Source organism: Poecilia latipinna, unplaced genomic scaffold (genome assembly GCF_001443285.1).
Source record: "Poecilia latipinna isolate Pla-1442-1.1 unplaced genomic scaffold, P_latipinna-1.0 Scaffold1735, whole genome shotgun sequence".
In the NCBI taxonomy this organism is placed as follows: domain Eukaryota; kingdom Metazoa; phylum Chordata; class Actinopteri; order Cyprinodontiformes; family Poeciliidae; genus Poecilia; species Poecilia latipinna.
Genome location: NW_015114351.1, coordinates 69,824 through 90,490, shown reverse-complemented (window position 1 = coordinate 90,490; position 20,667 = coordinate 69,824). Strand labels below are relative to the sequence as shown.

Genomic DNA, 20,667 nt, shown 5'->3' with positions numbered 1-20,667 from the left:
GAGTTCCCTGCTGGTGCATCTTGTGAAGATCAGATCTCTGTGTTTTGTTTGCATTCAGGTCTATTAAGGTTGTTCTCTTTCCTGCCAGGGTGACCCGGGACCACGTGGAGAGCAGGGGAGAGAAGGCTCAACCGGTGCCAACGGAGAGCCTGTAAGTCACACGAAAATAAGCACAAACAGAAGTTACATGCATCCTAGATGGGCCACCCTCTATTTCTTTCTTTTGTTAGATTTTTTTTTTTTTTCCACCGCTTAATGGAGGTAGTTTCCTTCCTTACTCTGTAGAGCTGGAGCTCACACGTTTGATGCCCACTCCTCCTGTTTCCCATCCTCGGCGTTCATCTCCTCACTCACTCTTTCCCCTCTGACTCAGTTCTCCACCTTCTCGAGCCAAACTCTCACTACGGTTTTCTTAATGAGGCACCAGGCAGAGTAATAATAATAAGACATTACCAGCATTAGCCGTGGTAACTTCCGTGATGTCAGAAACTCTTCAATGGCTCTTTTCTCTGGGCCTCCTTTCCTCATTGGAGCTCAGTAACTACTTGGCACCTGAATGGTCTTAAAACATGGAACATCTGAGTAGCAGGGGCTGGCCTCCTCCTCCGCTGTGAATAAAAAAAAAGAAGAAGAAAAACTGCAACCGCATTTATGTTCACACCCAAATTGGCTTCTGCTCTGATTCAGGACATTCCTGGTGTTGAAGATACAACACAAGCGCTACTGAATGCCGACGCCTGTCGTAATAAATCAATGAATCGCATGATAGATTAAAACGAGCTCAATAATTGTCATTTGCGTGATTTAGTGTTTTTCTCTTTTCTCTCTCTTTCTACCAAAAATTGGATGACAGAAGTCTTCAGTCTGGTGCTTTGGTCTCAACTGACCCTTTTTTTATGGATATTTAAAATGTCTTCCAGTTCCAGTGTTAAGTCTTTTGAGAATGTCTTCTTGTATTGTTATATCATTTGGATTATGTTACTTGATATGGTCTCAAAACAACGTTACTGTTTATCTCAATAACATCTGGGACAATTTGTCATCCAGCAAAGTTTGTTACCGTGACAGCCAGATCACATATGGAGTGTATCCACATTAAAACCTCAATTTATTCCTAAAGTCACCTCATCCTGGAGACTTTAGGAATCAAAAGAGAACATGAATTGTTTGATTATTCCAACGTCTCACTGCCTGGATTTCTAACCAAACGGCCAGACAGATATTTAAAGAGGAATGGCAAAAGCGATTGATTTTAATGAAATTTAATTGAATTGAGTTGAATAAAGTGTATTAGCAGTGGTTGCCAACAACTGCAGTCCATACTATGGTGGAATATCAGCTCTGCTGCCAAGAGCTGTTAGCATGCTGTGAGTCACCATGGGGTTCTCATACAGAAACCAATGAATCAGAGGCCTAAACAGATTTGTTGCAAGACTGTCTGCTACTGGAGAGCCTCAGCACCACCATTCACAAGACACTTTGCATTATTTGAGTTGCGACGTTTAATTTCCCCTTTGCATCAAATAAAGTATTTTTTAATTTAACTGAATTGAGTTGAATAAAGAGAAACAAATGTGCCAATGCTCCTAGTGATGCTATTGTGTCACTATAGTACATTATAGTGACACAATATACATTCAGTACAATAATGTACTGAATGTACTCTAAAATTTTCAACAAAGATTCATTTTTTGTTGACGTCAAAAAGCTCAATTTTAGTCCTATCTAAGAAGCGTATGCTAGCAAGGCAGAAAATGCTTTATCCTGCCATCACTACGCACGAGTTGGCATCAAATCGTTGCTATGGCGACCCCAAAAACCTCCAAAAGCTCTTTGGAGGTTTTTCGTTTTACCTCCAGTTGTAAACACAACTTGTGCTCAGAAGTTTTTCTGTCTTGCTTAGAGTGCCAGATAAATATGGGTTAACTTCTCAGATCCCGTTGCTTTAAGATGTTTTCATTTCTCCTCTGATTACGCTGTAGTCGCGGGGAAGTTTAGATGAACAGCTAGTTTCTTGTAGCTATTTTTGGATTTACGAAAACCACACATCTGCTCAACATGAACAAGATGTTCTCCTGAGAAACGGGTCTGTGGGATCTTTATGTTAGCTCGTCTCGTTGTTGTACACAATTAAGCTGTCTTTCATGTGCTAAGTGTTTTCGCTGTGGTTTCCAGGGTGAACGAGGAAGAAGCGGCCCTCCTGGCTACAGGGGAGATGAAGGTCCACCAGGACCAGAGGTGGGTCTCGCTTACTGTTGAATTCTTGAAAACACAAAAGGCGCATCTTCTTCTTTCTCGTGGCTGAGCCTGCTTTAACCTACATTATTTCGTATATTATTTATTGAGTATAGTTTTATAATCTACACATTTACTTCAGTAATTTTACTTAAAGCATCTACTTTCAGAAGTATTTTTATGATGCTGTGAGGTTATTAAGAAGTATTGCAACTCTCACTTGAATAAAATTTTTGGATACTCTGTGAGTAAACTCACTGAATGAAAATTTACCAGACACAGACACACATACCTGCAGTTTTTGTTAAGGTTTCAGAAGTGTCGTGTTGAAAGAAATTGATTTGGAAAAATTTTTCTTTTGCCTAATTCTACTTTGTAATTATATTATTTATATGAATTATTTTCAGTTTGATCTTTTAAAATACCAAAATTTCCGTCAGGTTATGTAATCTTTAAATATTAAATGATTGATATCTTGGTTAGTTACTCCATACTTCAGTAGCCTTTTTACCATTTTAGTACTGTTTGACTCTTACTTGAATAATTTCTTGTATATCTTCTTTTACTTGAGTAAAAATACGTTTAAGTGGTGCTACTCTTACTTGACTCACCTACCCACAATAACAAAATGAAATCTTGTTTTCCCAGATTTTTGTTAATTTATTTAAAAAGACTTTAAAAATTTCCAAATGATAGATATATAAATATTCACACTTTGAGCTCAACTCCACTGATCAGCACTGAAATGCTTCTGCAGCTCATTCACTACAGCAAATCCAGCCGCCTCAGGACGACTTGGAATTGAGCACTTTTGTCTATATAAGGTCTTGCAGCTTTTCAGCTGCAAGACCTGAGCGCAGAAATCAAGCAATGTCATCAAGGGAATTGTGTGCAGAGCCCCCAGATTGTATCGAAGCACAAACCTGCGGAAAACCACAGAAAAATTGGCAGCATTGATTATCCCACAAAGCCATTTATTCCCCATTACTTGGAAGTAAAAGTCTGGAACCACCAGGGACCTCCCAAGACCTGGCCACCCAGACAAACTGAGTCATCAGGGAAGAAAGACCTTGATCAGAGAGATGACCAAGAATCCTCTGGAGACTTAGGAAGGACCACAGTGGAGATAGGAAACCAATTAGAAGATCGATCATTGCTAATGTACTCTACCAGTCATATCTTTATGGTAGCAAGCTCTGAAGTGTCCAAGGGTGCATTCACACCCGCCCTGGTTAGTCCGCTTCAATAAAACTCTAGCTTTGTTAACGTCACAGTCTGGCATTAGCGGGAGAAATGGCTTGTGGTCTTTTATGAAATCCTATAACTGCTTAACCCTTGTATGTAGAAATGGGGTCCAACCGACCCCACACACGTAAAACTTGTATCATTTGCCATAGTCCTCTACGTTTGCCCAGTCCTCGCACACACAAGGGTTAAATCTGACACCGCTCCATTTGTGTCTACATTTTGTGAAGAAGGACCTTGAGCTCAGTGTCTTCTGAGGTTGTCGTGTCATTTCCTTCAGTGGATCTTGGTGCAGCGCCCCCACAGGCAAGGAGGTGAACATCTTTTTCAAAGGGTTTGGTTCGTTTCGGCTCAGTGCAGTGTGGGAGCGAATCGCACCAGCTGAAAATGTAACAAATGTTGCAATTTTGGTCCCTAATCGAACCCAGTCTAACGGACTATCCGGTAGGAAAATGTCAAAAGGACAAGGAGAAACAAATTTCTCTGCTCTTTGTTCTGAGGTCCATTTCTTTAGGAAATGAGTTCTCTGTTCCAAGAACACCTAAAATCTCTGCCTATCTGCGCTACCCCCCCAACCTGATTGAGCTTCTTGTGAGCCACAGGGCAGAGTAAGAGAAAATGGTTTACCAAACTTGTAGACACAAACCCTAGAAAACCTGAGGCTGTTGTGCTTTACATCATGTTATAATGTTATTCCTTCTGATTCGTTCAAATCCTTTAACTTCCTGTGGCAACTATTCAGGGGTGTCTAAATACTTACTCCTACAAAGCTCCTCCTATAGCAGTCTCCAAGTGTAGCTTGTGCCTCATCTGTGCCTTCCCTACTGAGCTCCTCCAGACTAGCGGCAGCAGCATTATACTAACTACATCTCGGTGAAATACTCCTAAGAACAGTTTCAATGGCTTAATAGAGAAATGTTGTGATGACATTCTGAAGGCAGTGTCGGAAGGAGCAGAAGCTTCTTAAAGAAACAGAGACCCAATTTTAAGGTTCAAATTAGAAAATGAAATTTCTTCATGTTTGCTATATAACAACTAAAGCTACATAGTTACTTGATTGTGCTATAAAATGGCACCAAGTGCCTGGAAAATACATAATACTGCCCCTTTAAATGGTATTAAAAGATTTTTTCTGAGTCAACAGACATCTGAGAACAAGTTTTCACTTTTTCCTTTTGAACTAAGCTGACTCAATTGTAAACTAAACAGCTTACTCATCTGCAATCTGACTCACTTTGACTATCATTTTTAAGAGAATTCCACTCAGACTGCTCTGAGGATCGGTCCATAACATCACAAAACATTGAAAAAGTGAAAGAGCGTGAATACCTTCTGAAACGGTCAAAGCTCGGTTGCTAAGGCTAACACATAAAAACTCCAGTTAAGCTAAGCTAAGTTTTTTTTTGCTGCAAACTCTCAACACTCCTTATCCCGCAGCCTTACATGCCAGGAAGTTTATCAGATTGCAGTTTCGGAATTTCGCAAAACGTGTCTCCACTACAAAAGCAGCAGGTTAAAGATTAAAACAACAAGACCCCATCGGTGCTACAGAGTTTCCTTATGTCACTCTGATGAGAAGACATGTCAAGAAGTACTCAAGATTTTTAACATCTAGATTTCACTCTACCTTTGCTTTTATTTCCCAGGGGCCCAAAGGACCGAGAGGAATCAAGGGTGCAGCAGGGGACAGAGGCCCAATAGGGGAGAGGGGGAGTCGGGGGAGACATTGAGATTAAACGTCCGCCGTGGATCTTGAAAGTTTTCTGTTTGCTTTATTTCAGGGAGTCCCGGGTGAACGAGGAAATGGCACTAAAGGCTGTCATGGCTTCCAAGTAAAACTTTGCTCATTGACTTTGCGTAGCACTCATCTGGTATGCGAATGAGAACGTTATAAACATTTCTGATTCTCTGTGTTTGTTTGTAGGGTTACCCTGGGCCCCGTGGAGACCCCGGCGAGCCGGTGGGTCGACGTTTGAATTCATGTTTTAGCTGAATATTTCAACAGCATATCCCACACGGTGGTAGTTTGTGATTAAGGAAGGAATTTTAGCTGACCTCCGCATAAATTCGTTTCAGGGTACCAAGGGAACTCCCGGACCCAAAGGAGACGATGGAGATCCTGGAGATTCAGGTCGAGATGTGAGTCAGCCTCATACTTTTTTTCCTTTGTGGACTTTTTTTCTTCACTCTGGCTCTCGTTTTATCTCATTGGCCGCCGTTGCTGGCAGGATGAGAGTCGTGTTACTTGATTTATGAAAATAAATAATCCTCGTTAGCTTCCTTTATCACATATAATGAAAATAAACAAATGCTGTTTTTCTTTGTATTTAAAAAGCTGAAGGCCACCTGGCCTTCAGCTTTTTTCATAGTTTTTTCAGCCATTTTTTCATAGTTTTCATAGTTCTTGTTATTTTCAATGTCCATCCATCTTGTTTCCACACGGCCCTTCTGTTCTGCAGCTGGAAATCCTTTTTTTAGGAACAACTGGACACTTTTTGTGTGAATCTGTGCGCCAATAGGGCCGACGGCTGTGAGCTGATGCAGCTGTGTATACGCCGTCGTCAAGGACACCAGGAAATGAGCGGCGGCGATGGAGCGTCTGCATTTCTTTCCGAGTGTGTGTGTGTGTGTGTGTGGGTGTGTGTGGATCAATCAGCTTACATGTTCCAACGCTTCAACCCCTCGTTCAACTCAAGTGGGTTTGCATTGAAATTACTACATATCCCAGGTTTCAATGTTGCGACATGTAAACATTTCCACGTTTGTGTTTTTCTTTCATCTGTACATCAGTGTAGCTCCGCCCTGTGATTTACAACAATCACACAAAGTCAGCTTTAGATTTACAGGACTTCATCAGTTTACATTGGTCCCGATTTGAGAGCTCTCCTTGTAAGTCACCTCTTCCTCCTTGTAAATACCAGTCCGCTGCTGATTTTATTTTATTTTTTTCCGTTTTTTTGTTTGCGAGAAAGGAAGGCATCCTTCTCCATCCATTTTTTCTATGGATGGAGAAACTCTGAGCAATCTTAAAAGTTATGAGGCAAATCAGTTCTTCCCATTTAATCAACTATTCATGAGACCAGAAATTGCAAATGTCATAGGCATAACTAGCATGATGTTTAGCCTGATTAGGTTTGTGTTTTACAAATGAAAAAGACAAACAAATTTTTGCGGCGCTTGCAAAAAGAGTTCACTAATATATATATTTTTTTATGTTTTTTGGACGGATTTGTTTTTCTTTTTTTGCAGTGTTTTGTGTGGCCTGTAGCAAATCTCACATTTATGCTGCACATTGTGTCCCTTTTTAAACTTGAGCACCAGCCTCTGAAATGTCTGTGCACTCCCCTGCTACTCATACTGAAACCCCCTAATGTGGCAAAAAATGTTTAATGCACTTTCAGTCTCTCCAAGATTGTTTATGTAATTTTCTTTTTTTTGCAATCAAAAAAAAATCACAAAAAAAATGTTGTGCTTCTTTACAAATTATTGATTTATTCATATATGTTCCTCATTGAACCCCTTCCAAATATTAAATACCTCGATTGTTCTTAGTCGCCATATTGCTCACGGTCTAGGCTGAGTCAGCAGTGTAGTAGAAGTAAGAAGTACTGCCACCTACAGGTGGGAGTTAACAGTCACTTGAAGCCAATGTTTTTGACTATTTTTGCAGAAAATTTGCAATAAATTCACAATTATGCATTGCCACAAAAAAAAGAGTGAGGATCTGTTGATTTTCCATGAATTTCCGCTATTGCAGAATCACACAAAACGGGAAGAACTGTAAGTATTTTAAACAAGTAACACGTAGGGGGAAAAAAAGGCCTAAAGTTTATCCAGTCTGTTTCCACATGTTAAAATATCTAGAAATGAAAAATAAAACAGGAAACAAGTAAAACGATATAAAGTGCATCATCTTAACATAAGTTTATCATTTTAACAGCTTGACTAAGAAAGTCAGGTGTTTCTGAAGTTGAGGTTTTAGTTTAATGGAAACAAAATGGCCCTTTCAGTTCCCCTTACTATCCTGTACACGACTCTCTAGTTAAAGTTAAATACAACCAATTTAAGGGAGGAGTCAACGTTTCCTGTCTTAACTCTTCGTCAGCTGTTTCATCTCTCTTGCCGGTTATCAACTTCTAAGCCGGTTCCTGACCTACGGTGACCCAGTTTGTTGCTTCAGGTCATCCGCCTGCTTTGTGACATCTTGTAACTTTTGTTTTGATTTTCCAACCACCGTGAAATCACTTTCTGCTCTCCAAACATCGAGATGCTGAGTCTGGATTGTTGGGAGGAGATTTATATTGAGGACATACTGATCTTTATTCATGGCAACTTTTACTTTGGGAATTCTAAGGAAACTCTTTGCTTTGCATCGGGAGCAACCTAACACATGGATCATATTAGGATTCACATTTACCGCAGCGCGCAGGATCTCTTCTTCTCTCAACAGATGGTTTCCCAGATGTCCCAAACAATCAGAAGATTTTCTCAGACAAGAAAAAGATTTTTGTGGATTCTTTTCAAGGCTGCTGCTGAACGCCTCTCTTTGGAGTTAGCTACTGCTGAAACAAGAGGATTATGATTTCACCATATCTGTTCTTGACTGATAGCAAACCGGTCTTCATCTGTTCTGATGATGTGCTGGAATGAGGTCGTCTCATTTTGTGCCTCTATATATATATATACTTTTTGCTTTTACACTTCAATAATGGAATATTTCACACTCCAAAATATTCTAAAAGCAATATTTCGTATTCTTTGAAAACAATATTTGCTCCAATCAGATCAGCTGCGGTTTTTGCCTCCGTTGAAGTGGGTCGTCTGTTTCAGTGCATCGAGGCTTAATTGCTGTATCTTTAATGCTCAAACACCAGAGCGCTGACAGTTTTTCTCTTTCAACAAAGCAAAAGTAAAGTGTAATTGTGGTGATGATGAATTGGCCCCTTCAGCTATATACTTTGTTTCTTTGTTGCTGCTGCAGATTTCCTAGTCAGCCTGCAAATGAATTCTCAGCGGTGGCCGTGTTTTCATCTTTTTCAAAGGAAAACTGTAACTAATTACATTCAGTCAATTGTTTTCTTCTTCCAAAAGATATTCTACTATTCACAGCTGTGCACTCTACAATAAGGGGGCTCAGGAGGTAGTTTAAGATATACTTCTGCTGCCACTTTGTACAATGCTTTAAAGAAGCATCCCTGTTATTTGAACTTTTCCACATTTCACCATGTTGCTGCCATACGCTTCCGTGTTTCCACTGAAAAATATGCACTTGTTAAAATGGTCTAGTGAAAGTCCGGACATAAATCCAACTGAGAATCAAAACTTAATGAATTAATGTTCTCCAGCTTCCAGTGAAACATGGTTCTTATAAACTGTTGGCTCAGAAAGGCTGAATATAAATGAGTTAATTTTAAAAACGATGCACAATTTTACTTCCACATGACAATTTTACGCTTGTTTGCGTCGGTCGGTCACAAAAAAATCCAAAACAAAAAATAAAGTTTGAGGTTGTCATGTGACATAACTTTATAAAAAATAAAATACTTTTACAAATTATAGTGAATTGAAAGGGCAGTATTATGTAAAATCAGCCTCAAAATCAACAGTTTTTACCAAATCAAACACATCTGGAGTGTTGCTTTGATTCTTTCATGCAAGTTTGAGAAATCCTTTAATCTCCCATGGCAACCATTCTGAGGTGCCTAAACGCTTGCTCTCACAGAACACAGCCTATTTTCTGTGTACGAGTTTTCGCATTACAGAGTACCACTCGGCTCCTTCAGACTAGCCAGCAGCAATTGACAATCATCTGGTGGAACTGCACATCTACTGAGCTCTTTATACGGGTACTTCGCTGCGAATCCGACCGCAGACGCTTATAGATGAAGGTCTGCCAGGCAGCCGATCATGTTCCGCAGGCGTGACGTCACCAAAATCGAGGTCAGGAAGTGTGTTTGTTTGTAGCTGTGGATGATGTAGCCCATGTTCTTCACATCGCCGTGTTTGAAGTTCACAATCTGCAGCGATTGAAACCACATGTGATGTGTGAAGACCTGCGTTTTACTGTTCAAAGCTCATGCGCGTTACGGAGTGTGTGTGTGTGTGTGTGTTTGTGTGCGCGCAGGTTGGTCGCCAGGTGGTCGACATTACCTTCTCCGACTCCTCTTTCCCATATCTGTCTGCTGTAGTTGATGGTTGCAGTGTGGAGCAACAGATCTGTTCTCCCCCCACCACGGAGGGGGCGGTTGGAGGGGTTTAGCACACATCAAAGAGCAGGAACGATTTATGTGACTTTGCAGAAAAGGAACTGGGGGATTTGGTTAATTTGGTGGTCTTTAGTGCACAGACTCCCAGCCCTCATTTACCAAGTCTCTAAATGAAAAGGCTACATTCAACTTCATGCAAAGTGGACCTTTCAAACAGACTGTGTCTCTTTAAAGACTGCAAGCTGCGTTAACTCTGCAGATGTTTGGAGTCTTGGAAGCCATTTTAAATTCAACGGGGCAATCTGTTTTCGATTAGCACTTGTGCCTCGCTGCATAATTCCCGGCTTCTTTTGTAAAACCATAAACACCAACATTTCTTCTTTAATGTTCGAATATGTGGGATGAAGAAATCTGGAGCTTTTTGTTCTGGTTGCAGTTTAGCAAAAAAAAAAAAAAAAAAAAAAAAAAGAAAGATTAGCCGCTGCAGCAGCTGCAGATGATTTGACTAGTCCCTCCACCTGCAGCTGTTCTACGTGAAACGCTTTTGCAGTTTTCAGATTGGCAGAACAAACTAAAAATGTTGTTATATTACTTTCTTCTGGAAGAAAAAAGCATTTTCTGGACGGCCTGACCCGGCTGCAGTGCGATTTGAATTTGTTCCACTGAATGCTAAAGCAGCCAAATTAATGCATTATCCTCTGTGAAACAAGCTGGTCTTTATGCTGTTTGGCAACTTTTCCCACTGCAGCGCCTTGTAAAAGTTTTAACACAACAGGGAAATATTTCCCATATATTATCACGCTGCGGCCTCATATTTTGTTGTATTTGGATGAGATTTCTTTTTCAGGATAGTGAGCCTGAACATACAGCCAGAAGAATTAGAAACATCCGATCTGATTGAGATGAAGCTGTTTTGTAAAGAAGATGAGACTCAATTCAGTTTTTTATTATAGTTCTCTGAATGCATTTTCACGGCACTTCTTTATATTTGTGTAAAACATCATGTTTTATCGGATCGTCCTGTCTTATAGGAGCATCTCTTCGCCTCATAGTGGCATAAATACCGACGACTAATTCTTAGCCTGCATGATTAATTTCATTTCAACAAATAGTCTTCAGAATCAAATCCAGCCTTTTTGTTAAACTCTTAGCAGAGTAGTCTTTAAATCCTCTGGGTTTTCTTCTGTGGCTTTGACTGTGTCAAAGTGAAACATGTTTTCATGCTGGCTGAACTTTAAGACTGCAGTAAGTGGAACTTTGTATGATCCTGAAGATGATCAAATAATCCTGGTCAATCTTCTGCAAAAAGGAAAAAAAAAATCTATGGAACAAAACTGTCATCCTGCGTTAAAAACTGTTTCACATTACTGCAACTGTTTTTTAGCAACAGTTCATAACAAGACTACATTCACTGGAGAAGAAAAAAAAATCCGCTGTCATCTTTTGAATTGATGTCAAGTTTTTCTTTTTCTTTCTTTCGTTACAGAACAACGAGCTAGGGCCTCCTGGACCCAAAGGGGCCAAAGGTCACCGAGGGCCTGAGGGGAATCCGGTAAGATTACGCTGAACACTGTTCTGTGTGCATGAGCGTTCGTTGAGGGTCTTCTTTCTTGATTCAGACATGGAAAAAATGGCAATATATTCATTAATACACAATGTTAAAAATGTAAAACAATATCTTTGATTTATGTGATTGACTGAAATCAATCTGTCATGTTATACCGAAGTCTAATGAAAATATAAAATGCACTCTTAACAGATTCAGTTTTTACATTCACAATACAAATGCAAATTTTGATTCCTAACTTCAAAACTGTTAACTTTATGCATTTAATACTTAATAAAATTGATGTTTAATCCCTCACAATAAGTTTTAAATTTTAATTTTCACAATGATAAGTTTTAAATCAAAACTAAATAAATTTATTTATCCAAACATGAATTAGTTCACTTCTTCATCTAAGTAAAGGTCTTCTAAAAACATTGACACTCATTAGAAAATATCACGATTCATCAGGGCCTGTTGAAAATTTGTAAATTTTGTGTACAAATCACCAGAGATCCAAAACGATAAAATGGTGATGCCATCGTATTATTTTCAATAATAATCAATCAACTTTATTTGTGAAGCTCATTTCAGCAACAAGGCAGATCATTATGAAAACATAAAATCATCGTAAACACATCATACAGCCACCATTTGTCAAAACCAGTGACATTTTGCGACATTTTGTCAATCGTCAAAATCATCAATACACCTCAAATATGTCGATCGATGTCCCAAAACCAACTCCAAGCTGGTGGGTTTTTAGTTGTGATTTAAAGGAACTCAGTGTTTCAGCTGTTTTCCAGTTTTCTGGAAGTTTGTTCCAGATTTGAGGCACACAGTGACTCCATCCTGTTGACTGCGCTTACATATACAACATTTTTCCATTTGGCTAAATTTTAAATTGCCTCTTCTGCATTAAATTTCCTTGTTCTCAACATTTACAAACTTTTGATCTGAACCGCAACGTGAGCCGCCGTTTTTAACCGTAGTCTTTTTCAAGACAATACGGGCTGGGTGTTGTCCCTTAATAACACGGTTTCCTTTGAGCAAATTGTTACTTGGTAAAACCTCCGCTCGCAAAAATTAACAAAACCATCTCTGTTATTTTTGACTGCTCTTACATGGATGACGGTCAGACATGAGTTTCTTTCCTCATTTGCACCACCTGCATGTCAAGATCGTGGAGCTCAGTCCTGCGCGGTACATATGTCTGCATCGCACGTATCTTTAAGAGCAGAATGTTTTACTTGCTCTTTCACAAACGTCTGTCATCAAGCGTAAAGAAATTCCTGCTGACTTCAAACCAATTGGTCCCCAAATAAAAAAAAAATAAATAAAAAAAACGTCATCTCCCGACTACTTCCTGTCGTCTTCTTTGTGGTTTTCATTAGTAGTAACACCCAGCTGTTGATTGCATGAGTGTTTCCATTGCAGTTTTGCAAAATACGTCTATTTCGTTACAGCTGAAAAACCACCACATCTTAACACAAAAACATTTTATCAAAAAACAATTTTTTTCTAAATTGTCACTTCCATCGAGAGAATTAATTTTGATAATTTCAATTTTTTAACTAATGGCAACACAGCAAGTAAGGAGAGAATATTTATGCAAGAGGCATTCAGACCAACATCAAAAACATAGTTTTGAAGGAGAGCAAGGCATATTTTGAAAAAAAGGAGAAAAAAAAAACTATGATGACATAAATTTGAGAAAGCACAAGACATTACATTTGAGTGAAATAAATGAATCCTCTTGAAGTGAAAATGTTTGCTCTCGAGTAAAGTCATAATCCATGGAGATAGATGTGCTGGATGTGGCTAGCATGACCAAAAGGCCTCGAGTTTTGGCGGTGAAGGAATCGGCCTTAAATATATGTACTTAGGTTTCAAAGTTTAGGATTAAAGCCAAGCATGTATTGTGTCAGAAACATAAGTACACAGAGGCAACAGTCCCACCATGTGGCACACACACAGCAGACAACCAGACCCCGTCTAGTTTTGTGGATTTATTACATAGAATCACAATTCATGCTCTGTTTCTAGCTGAACATAGAAACTGTTCCTAGAGCGGATCCTGGAGGATGACTTCAAAATACTGAATATTTCTGTGTTTAATTGGCCTGATCTCACAGCAGACGTTTTCGTCAGAGACAGTTTTATGAACTGAAGATGACTTTCTCAATCACGATGGTATACAAAGTGAATTCCTGAGGAGCTGCTCATCCTAAATTACACACAGGGTTAGAGTAATGCATTATTCAGGGCGTGTCCGTGAGTTATGGCTCAGTGTAGCCCAATGAATTTGGCAATGTCCAAAATATGAGGCTTGAAAATAGTACACTACAAGCCAAAGGGGGCGTCAACAGATATAAACCCGAATTTAAGTGCCGTGACCTCGATAAATGTCCTGCGATGTAATCCTGCATGTAGCCATGAACTCGGCAGCAACTGAGAAACGATGAGCTAATGTCAAATATATATATATAAATAAGAATAACAACATCATATGGGACATTAGTGAAAGTTTATAAAATAAAAAGCACTTTCCCTGTTAGAGTTTTACTTTTCAGTGTAGCCTGACTTATCGATTTTTCTTTTACAGAAGAAAGAAGTTAGTAGTAAGTGGAAGTGGATAATCACACAAACCCAAAGTTTAAACTTAATGAAATTAATGAATTGAGCACAAAATTTGGAAATGTATGTACAAAGCACATACATTTTTTTTACCAAACAATATTCAAAACAGAAGGTGTTTTCACAGTTAGATAAAACAATCTAAACATCTTTCTGCATTTGAAATACATTTTAAAATCATTATGTTGAAGCGGTCTGTCGTTGAATAAGCTGATGTTTTGTTGTTTCTTTTATGTGTCTTTGAAACAGCTCTTGAATTCAAGTCTCAGTTGAATAGCTAATAGGTGGCTGATATAAGTTTACACTTCTTTTCTGCTCTCTTTCATGATTTCTTTTAGTTGTTACATGAACTATTCATAAACTATTTAAATAAACTACAAAAAAATGCAGTTTGAAAGGAGAAGAAAAGTTATCCAAACGTCCCTGTTTGAAATAAATGCCATTACGTGTTTGCAATAATTCTCTGTAAGTATTTAAAACTCCTCTGGAGGAATATTGGCCCAGTCTTTCTTTTGTAATTTTGCCAAATTCAGATGTAGACCTGTTTCCTGCTTGCACGAGCAAACTGTGTTTTAGCTTAATGACGCAAAATCATGATTGGACATTTTCCTTCAGGGCTTTCTGGTACAGAACTGATTTTATGAATCCATCCATTACGTCATGTCGTGATTTAGCGAACCAGAATAAATTTGTAAGAGGGAAAATAGTAATTCACATCATTGCAGCGTAAAATGATGTAAAATGTCAAACAACCCATAAGTGAACTCTATCCTATCGCAGTTCTCTTCCTCACTTTCCTGCCTCCTTTTTTCCTTCCTCCGCTCCGTTTATTATCTATTCTACATATTGCATCGGGAAGAAGTCTGCATCATGTTTCTCTTCGCTACAAACAGCTGCACGTCTCCTGCACAATGCGCTGGCGTCAGAAACGAATGCCCTCAGACTGAGTTTTAATAGCTGCTAAAGCAAAGCACATGGCGTTTCCTGCAGCTAAGTAAAAAAGAAGAAACCCCCCCTGCAGTCGTAAACTTTTGGGAGATTCAAAGGTTGTTGCAGGACGACGGCGAATGCGTGGGCGTGGATGTGGGTTCGGTGATTGTGGGAATCTGGTTTGCAGTCACATGGGACGGTGGTTTTCCGAAGAAACCCCGAAAATAAAAAGATTTCTTACAAAACTTGCTCCGTCATCCAAAGTCAATCCAGACACACTTTTTATTTTTTTTGTCAGATAAATCCAGACATCTGTCGGGGGGTGTGTCTATCATTTTTTATCGCTCTTACTTTCTTTTTTTTTCCCAGGGTCCTCCTGGGCCGCCTGGACCACCAGGAACTGATGTGAGTATCAAAAAAGAAAGAAGCTCTGTTAATTTATTGTGAACTCTTGACCTCATTCTGGCCGGACGTGAGCGGACCTCTGAGTTCATTCCTCCTCCAGCCGGTGCTACTTTCGAATCAGAACCTGATACGATGCGTTCAGTGCAAGCTCCACATTCAATTTCCTGAGCTCTGAAACATGTCCAGGTCTCGGTCTTCTCAGCACAACGTCGTCATTGTCATGTCCTGTTTTTCTTTCGGAGGAGCTTGAAACTCTCTGGGATCTCTGCCTGTGTTTTGAATTTGAATGCAATGTGACGTGATGTGGCCGTAGCGTAACCCACGCTCCGTCTCTCCCCACAGGAATGTGAAATTCTGGATATCATCATGAAGCTGTGCTGTAAGTTAGAGGCTCGGCTTTCACGTTCACTCGTCTCGGGTTGCGCTCTGTTTTTCTTCTTCTATGGTGAATAACGTTGACTTTGTTTCTCCTTTCATCCCGCTTCCAATCGCTTCCTAGCTTGTTGCGGTGAGTTTGGAAGTTGCACCTTACATCTTGTTCTCGGTGGGCACGTTGTAGCTTATTCTTTATGATTTTGTGTGTGTGTGTGTGTGTGTGTGTGTGTTTTCCAGAGTGCAAGTGCGCCCCTGTGGACCTGGTGTTCGTTGTGGACAGTTCGGAGAGTATCGGGGCGACAAACTTTGCTCTTGCCAAAGATTTCATCATCACAGTTATTGACAGACTGATTAAAGACCATCAAGTGAAGGTAACACTTTTCACACATTTGCAAATCCTCCGACATAAAGAAGAGCAGCTTCTAAACCCCCCAAAAAATCAACTAGGCAGTGGAGCAGTGGCAGGTGTTAAATACTTTCAAAATAAAAGAACTTCCCATTTGATTCAATCCAAAAATTGTCCCATTTCTGTTGGCTTTGCTTTTCACATCAAGTCACATCTATATTTTTAATATTCTTTCTTAATACTTTTCTAAATGATGTACAGCACTTAGTAAAGTCTGTTTACATATGGAATTGGATGATTTGGACCAGGACCTGAGAGATATCAGAATTAACTTGGACTTAAGACTTTTAAAGGCATTTAAAGAATTTACACTTGCCTTGTATTTGGCGCTCAAAGACTTCAGATTTTACTTAGACTCACTCCTGGGAGGAGACTTCAGACTTGACATGGACTTACCTCAAGAGAATTTTAACTTTATTTGGATTTCCTCGTAAATGACTTAGACACTTGCGAGTTGATTTTCACTGGTCTCTGTAAGACTTTGAGACGGATTTGCCTTTCGAAGAGTTGAGATTTCACTTTTACTTGGACCAGAAAGACTCGAGGCTCGATTGGACTTGGACAAAATTACACATTTATGGATGCGACTCGCAGGACGGCATTGTTTTCATATTTTCCGTTTCATGCCAAACCTCAGTGGGATGCCCTGCATCTGACCTTTGTGGAGTAAGTTGCTTGCATAAACCTTTTCAATGACTGTTTTTCTGGGGTTTTAAGAAAAAAAAAAAAACTCTGAGGTCAGATGCTCAGAATAGAAAGTAAGAATGAAACATATTGTTCTCTCGTGCTTTCTTTTCTTTTCTTTTGAGAACAGACTTTTATGTCTTTCCAGTGACTCTCCTCTTCCACTTTGGATGCAATTAGTCAGGAAGGGTGTGACGCTGAAATGTTGACAGAGCAAAATGAATGCCTGCAGACACGACACACACTCGCACACACACACACAGAGTAGATCAAAACACTCATTCACACTTCAATGTTTTCCTTTCCAGTTCTCGGTGAACGAATCCACTGTCGGTGTTGTCCAGTACAGCGGATCACAATCCCAGCAAATTGTGAAGCTAACAACCACCCTCCCCGAGTTTAAACAGTGAGTTCGCAAACACACACAACCAGATGCTTCCCGCCTTTTCTTATCACTCAATTTGTGGCTTTCTGTTTGACTCTGCGGTTTTTTGACTATTTTAATTTCCTGGCATCTTTCTTAATGTGAAAATGAGTAGTTTCAGCATGTCACACTATGTTTGTTGTCTTTCCGAGAACGAGATGAGTTAAGGCCTAATCTCCGTTAGCCGTGTTCTGCCTTGCTAAGCGTGCCTAGAAATTAGTGAAACTGGTCCTAGAGTAAAACTACCTGCGCTGTGTCCGAATCCACAGGCAAATATTAGCATGTATATTATATACATCTGCAATGATCGAGCTATGATTTCTACCCTTCCAGGATTCATTGACATTTTCTGCATAACTTTGGCTGTATCGATGTAAACAGCATAAAAGCATTTTTGTTTCAGATTTTGCTTTGGAATTAAATGAGGTATTGTTTTGTTTTTGACAGGCATTTTGAATCAAAGTCGTGCCGGTTTGGTGTGTTATTTTGTGCTACCAGGTGTGTTTCCATTGACCATAAAATTGCACAGACTGGAATTATGATCTGGATGAGATTGTTTTTCAGCCATATTGAAATTACAGGATTTTGCAAAACTGCAATGGAAACACTTTTTCATTGGCATCACATGAGTCACGTAATCTACAACCCTTTGTCTTTTGAATCTTGTGTGCAGCTAAAATCGGGTCTCTTTCATTCCCTTCCTTATCATTGACACAGCATCAGCTCGTGTTAAACAGAAACCTGTAAAAGAGCGGTTTTGCGAGAACAGAACGTTACTTGAAACGGCTTCAAAAAGCTTGACGAAGTGCGTCGTTGCGTCTGTGAAACGCCATTGATCTTGCCGATGAAGCTTCTTGGCGGAAATGCGTGTGTTTCTGATTTTCAGGGAAGTGAGAGACATGCGCTGGCTGGCTGAGGCCACTTATACAGGCGAGGCCCTGGAAATTACTCTGAAGACCATAATCAGCGATATGACGAAAGAGAACAAAGTGGCTCTCGTCCTCACTGACGGACGCTCTGACATTACCAGAGACGGTACTCGCCTCGATGTGCTCTGCGGGCACGGCGTCTTGGTGAGTGAAGTTAGGTGACACATGCAAGGGGAACTTTGTACTTTCTTATGTTCTTATGCGCTAACCGTACGTTTTCTTGCCTCAACGCCAGGTGGGCAGTTTAGGAATTAAGGACTACTCAGGCCGCGAGCCTAACCAGGAACAGCTTCACTCTGTGGCGTGTGCCAACGACAAGAAACCAGGGTTTCCCATTGTCCTGGATAATTTTGGTGTTCTGCTGGAGGACAGCTTCCTGCAGAATATCACGGCTAGGATCTGTCAAGGTACAACACAGCTAAACATTTGCAGCCATTTATTTCATATGCTAAATATTTCTAAATGAGTTTTATTAAACGACTGTTGCTTTTTTTGTGTGTTTGGTTTTTGCAGCAAGGAAATGCCCGGACTACAAATGTCCGAGTAAGTTTTTCTCATTTTTATTATTTCCTTTGCAATACTTCCACAGTAGGGTTCAAAACGAGAATTTTTTTCTCCCCAAACTTAAAAGTATTAATTGAGATTTTATGATACAACACCACAAATTATTGTTTTATTGTGAAGTGGAAGGAAAGGGTGCCTTTTAAACGCTTTAACAAGTTTTGTACTAATAAAGCATGTTGCGCTTTTTGTGTTCTGTGCTCTTATGCAAGAAAAGAAAACTCATTGAAATCTTGGTTCTACTTCTGCCACAAGCAAAACATGTGGATGAAATGAAAATTGAATTTTTAATTTTTTAGTTACTCTTCTAATTACCCTTAACCCACTATACCTGTCGTTCCGTAGCAGTTTCATGCTGTGGAAATATTTTTTTCCTCAGCAGAGACAGAGTGATGCTGTCCATTCAGTCAGTTATCTTTCTTTTCTGTCACAGCACCACTGAAAACAGCCATTATCAAATGTTTTCCTGATCGTTTCCTCTCTTGTTTTTTCTGTTTTTCATTGCAGTCAAATTCTCTCAGAGCACCAACATTTTGGTGATGATGGACAGCTCAGCCAGTGTGGGCCAGAAGAACTTTGAGATAAGCAAGACCTTCGTCAAGCGCCTGGCCGAACGTTTCCTCACCGCAGAGAAAGAGACAGGCGTCGTGGTCAAAGTGGGCGTGGGCCAGTACAGCCAAAGAACCCCCCGCCTAGAGCAGTCTCTGACCCACAACTACACCGTGCTGGTGCCTAAAATCGAAGAGGCCCAGTTCCAAAACGAAGGCACCGACGTTCTGCAGGCCATGCAGTTCGCCATTAACTCCCTGCCCAGCCGCGGCGACGCGTCTGGGTCCAGGAGGAAGCTGGTGCTGTTCTCCGACGGCCGGTCTCAAAGAGTCACTGGAGCCGTCCTGGAGAAGCGAGTCCGCGAGGTTGCGGACGCCGGTATCGAGCTCTTCGTCATCTCGGTGGGAAGCCAGGTCAACGAGGCCAACCTCCTCACTCTGGTGAGCAGAGGGCAGCAGCAAGACATCAGCTACGGCCAGCGCCACCTGTTCCGCGTTACCGACTACCCGTCCCTCCTCCGCGGGGTCTTCCACCAAACCGTCAGCCGCAGGGTCTCTTTGTCCCAGAGCGTGAACTAAAAAAGGACGTACACGCTTTAGATCTTTTTAGACCAATTATGAATATTCAGTCTCACTCATTTACAGTACACTGTGTTCAAGTATGTTTGAAATCATGAGAAGGTAGTGTCGGATAAATGTAAATATGTTTTGAGAATGACTCTTTTACTTTGAGCTGACCCTCCAAGGCAGACTATCTTAGTCTCTATACACCACTATTCAATGAATCTGACAGTACACGGATGAAATCTTTCTGCCTCGAGTTAGAACTCAAAGTAGAACGGTCCAAATCCAAAGGAGTGTACTACGATCCTGGAGAGTCGTCAATGATAGCCACATTTTTGCTTACTCTACTCTACGTCTGGACCGGTTTCTCCTCAGGTACTCTGTACTTCTCTACCACTCCTAGCTTTGACTTGATTCAACCAATGAAACTTCAAACAGAGAGGCTTAATGAACCTTCGCTTGGCTCTCCAGGACCGGAGCTATGTGCTGGTTATGGTAAATGCTGGAGCCATGTTCAAATGTGTTCTGCCATCATAGCGCAAATTTAAAGAGAGCAGCCCTGGTTAGGTCCACACATCTGGTTCCTGGCCGACTTATCACTTTGTTTTTTAGTTCTAATGACATCTATTGGAAAGGTTCATAGGGGAAAATGATGCAACAGCTCTGTGTTGGAAAGTCAATCACCTACAAAACAGCAGGATGTGGCAGTAGACGGGCCCTTTTTTAAAACTGGCACTAATGAAGACAGCTAGACTCAACATGTGTGTGTGCAAATTCTTGGCTGATTGTTTCATCAACATTTTTACTGGAGTCAATGTGTTTTCTGGCCTTTTTGGACAAACAGCAGTATAAACACACTCACACCAGTGAGACAGAAAACATCTGTCACTTAAAAGTTGAGAAGAAACCTGAAGGGCCTCTAGAGGCCCCCGGAGGCCCGTCTCAGCCGATCCTCATGCCTGCTGGTTTCAT

General features: G+C 40.4%; 1 protein-coding gene across 1 annotated transcript in view; it reads left to right on the top strand.

Moving 5' to 3' along the window:
- The window catches only part of col6a1 (collagen, type VI, alpha 1), a 33,960-nt gene extending 13,846 nt beyond the window's left edge, over positions 1 to 20,114 (top strand). Inside the window, exons 20-35 of the mRNA XM_015060697.1 lie at positions 89 to 151; positions 2,176 to 2,238; positions 5,127 to 5,189; positions 5,262 to 5,312; positions 5,405 to 5,440; positions 5,557 to 5,619; positions 11,173 to 11,238; positions 15,169 to 15,204; positions 15,547 to 15,583; positions 15,704 to 15,712; positions 15,817 to 15,950; positions 16,978 to 17,075; positions 17,980 to 18,166; positions 18,258 to 18,429; positions 18,536 to 18,565; positions 19,091 to 20,114. Of these exons, the coding sequence (XP_014916183.1) occupies positions 89 to 151; positions 2,176 to 2,238; positions 5,127 to 5,189; positions 5,262 to 5,312; positions 5,405 to 5,440; positions 5,557 to 5,619; positions 11,173 to 11,238; positions 15,169 to 15,204; positions 15,547 to 15,583; positions 15,704 to 15,712; positions 15,817 to 15,950; positions 16,978 to 17,075; positions 17,980 to 18,166; positions 18,258 to 18,429; positions 18,536 to 18,565; positions 19,091 to 19,710 (1,728 nt within the window). The 3' untranslated portion in view covers positions 19,711 to 20,114. The remainder of the gene's footprint in view (positions 1 to 88; positions 152 to 2,175; positions 2,239 to 5,126; positions 5,190 to 5,261; positions 5,313 to 5,404; positions 5,441 to 5,556; positions 5,620 to 11,172; positions 11,239 to 15,168; positions 15,205 to 15,546; positions 15,584 to 15,703; positions 15,713 to 15,816; positions 15,951 to 16,977; positions 17,076 to 17,979; positions 18,167 to 18,257; positions 18,430 to 18,535; positions 18,566 to 19,090) is intronic.
- The last annotated feature ends 553 nt before the right edge of the window (positions 20,115 to 20,667 follow it).